Source organism: Plasmodium cynomolgi, chromosome 7, assembly GCF_000321355.1.
Source record: "Plasmodium cynomolgi strain B DNA, chromosome 7, whole genome shotgun sequence".
In the NCBI taxonomy this organism is placed as follows: domain Eukaryota; phylum Apicomplexa; class Aconoidasida; order Haemosporida; family Plasmodiidae; genus Plasmodium; species Plasmodium cynomolgi.
In genome coordinates, this window is record NC_020400.1 from 564,736 (window position 1) to 570,334 (window position 5,599).

The window sequence follows — 5,599 nt, forward strand, 5'->3', positions numbered from 1 at the left end:
GAAAAAGAAAAAAAAAAAAGAAAAAAAAAAGAAAGAAGAAAAAAAACATATAAATCAATCTGCATTCTTTTTTTCTGTTCTCTGAATTGCTATCTGCACAGCCATAAACAAAGCTATTCTCACCTAACGGGGGTGAGCGCCTGCTGAGTTGGTGGCACATATCATCATATATCCGTCATACGCTTTATATCGTAATAAATCTCCGTAGGCGCATTTTTTATTCTTTAAGCGTATATAACATTATATATATTATTTTATATACACATGAGTGCAATGGGTACCAGTTGGGGATTATTTTTTCGTATTGCATCATACGCTACATTTTTTTTTTTTTTTTTTCATTGATATATTATTTCTCCCTTTTGCCTATGGTGGGAAATTTTGTTTTCAAAACTGTTGCTACATTGGAACAAAATTTACAATTTTTTTTTTTTTTAGCAAGGGAAACCGCGGGGAATATAAAAACAACGTATTCATTCCATCGCAAAACGTGTACATCCGTTTTACCACTGTTGTATTCGCGAAATAGACGCATTTGATTTTTGCCAAGTGGGGAACAACGTAAAATTTATCCGAGTAAGGAACAACAGAGTAGAAAAATTTGTAACGTCCCCGAGTTTGTTGCATGTTAAACTTACCTTCTCTTCAAAAGGAAGAAAGGAGGTTTTTTTTTTTTTTTTTTTTTATTTGCGGCTCAGAAAGGCTATCCTACTGTTTATACCAACATAGCACATGCGAGCGCAGCGTGATGGCTGGAATTGGTCCCTTCCCCTCTCTGTGGAAAAGCGCTTCTCAAAGTAGAGAACTAACTGCACGTGTATGCGGCGTTCGCGGGGTGATACCCACCCAATGGGGCATCACTGCGTAAACCCCAGGAGACAGGCCCAGGTTGGCAATAAAAGGAGATGCATTGGGGACGGGGGGAAGCTTACAAAAGGGGGATGTTTCTCTGCACCGTCACATTTTCCCCCCCCAGGGAGAGTTATTCTGTACATATTGTGTACATAAAAATTTTTAGGAAGCAAAGTTGGATAACGGATTGAGGGGACAAACAAACACACGCGCACGTCATATAGTCATGGGTGTTAATGCAGACGACCACGCAAAGGTGCACCTTTATAGGTATGCCCCCCTCTCGTGACACGCACGTGGGTTTAGGTTAAGTGCGAAATTCGGATGGGGGGAAACAAATTTACAAAAAAAAGGGAACTTCATCACCAGTGCACAATTTTCGATTTTTAACGGTCGGAGTGGACACCTCGTTATGCCTCCCACCCAAAAAAAAAAAAAAAAAAATTAAACACGAAAGAGGAACGTGCGTTTGTTCATGTCTGCAATGTAGAGCGCACTTTTTAATGCTAATGGGAAAGTTGGCAAAATCCCTTGGCACGTCTCTCCGTTTGATACGAACTTCCCTGTGCCTGCTTTATTTTTTCAGTCAAATTGGACCCCCTCTGAAAAGACGTCCTTCAGGTTAAACTCCGCCACGTACATGAGCTTGCTGGGGGAGACCTTCCTAATCTGCGAAGGGGAAAAAAAAGGGGGGTGGTCATGCAGGAGTGGTCATGCAGGAGTGGTCATGCAGGAGTTGTCACGCAGGAGTTGTCACGCAGGAGTGGTCACGCAGGAGTGGTCACGCAGGAGTGGTCACACAAGTGGGTGCTGCAAAGCTGCCCATGTAGGCCGGTGGTGCGCGGCAGAACTGGGCGCACTTCGACGGACGCACCTCCGTAATCTTCATCTCCCGCGGGAGGCCCCTCAACTGCATCCGTATATTCCGCTCGGCATCCTCGTAAAACAATTCCGGCTTGGAAAAGAAGTAGCAGTGTATAAAAACGTTCCTCATTTGACCACGTCGATATTTTCCCGGGGTGTCCTTCTGATCGGTACTGTACATATCCAGAAGTTCCCGAAAAACATCCAAAAATTCAAAGGCCGTTTGTGGCAAATTCATAAGCACATGAACATCTCCATAGACACCAAGGTTAATGTCTACTTTGTGTGTTTCGTTTTTTGTTGGTGCATCTTCTGCTGTCTTCTCCGCATCGCTTCTTGTTGGCGCATCTTCTGCTGTCTTCTCCGCATCGCTTCTTGTTCGCTGTGGGTGGAGGTCCTCTCCCCCCTCGTGGGTTGCTGGTACCTCCAAGGGGCGTTCCTCTAATGAACCATTTGCATCACCATGAGCGAGTTTCTTTTTCTTGTCATGGGTGTCATTCACAGGGGGTGTTCCATTCATAAGGCAATTTCGGTCACTCCCCCGTTTCTTTCTTTTTCCCGCATCAACAAGGGTATGATCCGTACAGTTCACAAAATCGAGCGAGATGTTTCTCCAATTCTGCTCACTTAGTTCCATTGTCAAAGTGGATGTCTCATAGGAAAAGATTTCCAACCGAAGCAGCATGTGGACGAAGGTCCTGGCGTCCAAGTTATACGTAAAAATGCTTTTCCTTTTATTCAACTTAATATTAATGTTCATAAAATTATAAGCATGCATATTAATGTCGTTTGAGAAACATAAGCAATTTTTTTTACTGAGGTGTAGACTGAATATACCAACTCCAGCAAAGAGGTCCACAATAATGGAGCTTTCCTGAACGAGGTCATATATTCGATCTCTTTCTTTTTTTAATTTTGAATTCCAATATATTAGTTCATAATTTAGTTTAACTTTGATATCATTTTCTTTCAACATGGTCAGGTAATTTTTTTCTCCTGCCAATAATTCTATGTTGAATGTCCTGTGCATATTTTTTAGAGAGTCTTTTTTATTGATAACTGTTTTTATGCTTTTATTTTTGTCAAGAATAATTTCTGCAATTACTTTTTTTTGATTTTCAAAACGTTCACAAAAATTTAGGTGAGCTATGTGTCCGATCATTTCGTATTTGTGGATGACTTCACTCTCCGAGGGGAACACCTTTTTCAATATTTCGGAAGTGTTCATATTTTCGTACCCAAACTGCAGCTGGATTATTCTGACTTTAATGCCTTCTTTTTTTATAACTCGGAAGAGTTCCTCCAGGGGGGGGGAGGGCGCATCCTTAGGTCTCTTCGGGGTAGCCCCTTCTTCGCACGCCGCAGCGTCCTCCGCAGTAATGCCCTCCGCACCATCGCCCCTCTCATCCCCCTCTTCCGGGCACATGTCGACCCCCTCCATGACGTCCTTCCCTTCGCGCTGCATCAACTCGTGCAGGGCTTTGTTGAACCGCGCGTTCAGCGGGATTAGCCTGTAGTCTGTTAGCGGTGCGTTTGTTAGCGGTGAGTCTGTTAGCGGTGCGTTTGTTAGCGCTGCGTCTGTTGGCGGTACATCTGCTAGCGGTGAGTCTGTCCGCGAGTCGTTCGCATGGCTCGTCATCTGATCGCCCACCTGGCCGTTCACCTTACCGTCCACTTTACCGTTCGCCTTGGCGCTGACCTGGGCGCCTCCCCCCCCCAGCCTCTCCACGTAGGAATGAATAAAGCGCAGGACTTCCCCGTCATAGTGCCCCGTCTCGATGAGGCGCCCCTGGTACTCACTTAGCTTCAGTACAGATGGGAACCGAAAGATATTTAGGAACCAAATTTTCGCGTCCTTATTTTTCAGCACCTCATTAACTTTGTATTTGTTGAGCACCAAGCAATGCGTCCTCTTTTCGTGCTTGACCTTTTCCTTCACGTCAGATAGAGTTTTTATATCAACAGAGTTATGCATCATTACAAAGCCCAGTGTGGGTTTCCCCTTTTTCCGCAGCGAAATGACGGGCTCAAAGAATAGGGGGAGAAGGGGACACAGGAGAAGAAATACACATAACATGAACTGTGCATGCTGGAAGAGGGAACCTTCCACGTAGATGTACGGCTAAACAAGAACGGACGCACCGGTAGATGCGTCGACGTATGACCCAATGGGATATGAAAAAAGGGACCCAAAAGGAAGCTCGCGCTTTTGCAAAGCTAAGATGGGGACCAGCATAAATTATATACCGCTTCATGTCAACAGGAGAGGGTTTTTTTCCTCCTTTTTTTTCTCCTTTTTTTGATCCTTTTTTTAATCCTTTTTTATCTCCTTTTTTTTTTTTCTTTTCTTCACAGGAGCGAATACATCAACGGTGCAACGTTTAACCTGCGTGACGTTCTGTTGATGAAGCATTAGCTCGAGTTGGATTTCTCAGGGAGAGGGGAAAACCAGTTAGAACCTCCTTTGTGCGCTCCTGAAAAGTCTCGAAATGGCACTCAAAAAAAAAAAAAAAAAAGGTAGCGAAAAGGTGCGGCGTTGTGCGGGTGAAGAAGCTTGAATTCAGCATTTTTTTTTTGTCCCAATTGTGATTCCGTCAGATGTACACTGCAGGCGGGAAGAGTATACCCCCCCACTGGAAAAAAAGTACCTTCGGGCGTTCCTCCACGGGTCATCACGGGTCAGTACGAATCATCGCGAGTCATCACGAATCATCACGGGTCAGCACGACAACACCGCATGGGCGCAGAAAAGGTGGCATCACCCCCACAGCATGTTTTCATTCAGGGGTAGAAGTAGCGTCCCAAAAAGGTCGTTCTTCCTGCCCACCCCACGGTATTCTACACTTGGTAAAAAAAAAAAAAACACAAACAATTACTCCTTTTCGCATGCGCAGAATAGCATTTTTTTTCTTTTCCCCTGCGAAAATAGCGGCCATTCCTGCATGCAAAGTGCACTTGCAGTATGCTCCCCGAATGGTATAAAATGAGAAAAAAAAAAAAAGCAGACGCGTTTTTGCTGTTCTATGAAGTGATTGTTATTTGAAGTCTTTTAAAAATTCATCGCTTCGCCTTTTGTACAGACGGAGGTACATCCCCAGCATAGACATCACATGTAGGGGTAACGAAGAGGGACAACTGCGTGTTGACCTGAATTAATGCTACCCGTCCAACATACAGCGAAGAATATATATGAGTACAAATGAGAGTACGCATATGTGCACATAAAAATGTGTTGCAATTAGCGCATGTTTATGTACACACGGGCGCGCGTAATTCTCCGCCTGGACAGTTACTCCCTCATGGAAGAATTACGCGCATTTTGCTGTGCACATGTTGTGCTTTTCTGATTTGTTTGCTTTGTTTTTTTTTTTTCACAATTGGCAAAGTTGTGCCTTCGTAATCGTTCCAGTACGCCACATTCGGTCTACTATTTTTTTCATTTTAAATTCTACGCGGCCATCGGGGTGTAGTCGTGCAAGTACATGTGTATGTGCGGGGACGTGTCCCGTGCGGTTTTGCATACGACTGTGCATACGGCTGCGCATACGGCTGTACATACGGATGAAAACGGGGGGACACGCCGGCACGGCACGGATTTACATAGAGGACCAACTGCCCCCCCCCGCGCATTCTGCAGCACCATCTTAGCATAACGTTTTTCGTTTTGAACAAATACAACATACGTTTTGTTCACGCATTGCGCATGGAGTTATTTTAATTTCATTTTTGTTTTTTTTTGTTTTCTCTTTTATGTTTTTTGCTTTATGCTTTATGTTTTTTGCTTTATGTTTTTTGTTTTTTGTTTCCCCTCCCGACTCATTCTATTAACCATCTGCATAGCGGCGCGAATTGTAGCATGAGCGCGTTTGTTTCGCAGTCCACA

At 44.2% G+C, this 5,599-nt stretch overlaps 1 protein-coding gene across 1 annotated transcript; it reads right to left on the bottom strand.

Moving 5' to 3' along the window:
* Nucleotides 1–1,434: 1,434 nt before the first annotated feature.
* PCYB_072190 (Met-10+ domain containing protein) lies at nucleotides 1,435–3,691 on the bottom strand (the record flags this gene model as incomplete). The annotated part of the gene is made up of 3 exons (XM_004221616.1): nucleotides 1,435–1,521; nucleotides 1,727–3,234; nucleotides 3,385–3,691. 3 exons carry the CDS (start codon nucleotides 3,689–3,691, stop codon nucleotides 1,435–1,437), a joined length of 1,902 nt encoding a protein of 633 aa, XP_004221664.1.
* Between the last annotated feature and the right edge of the window lie 1,908 nt (nucleotides 3,692–5,599).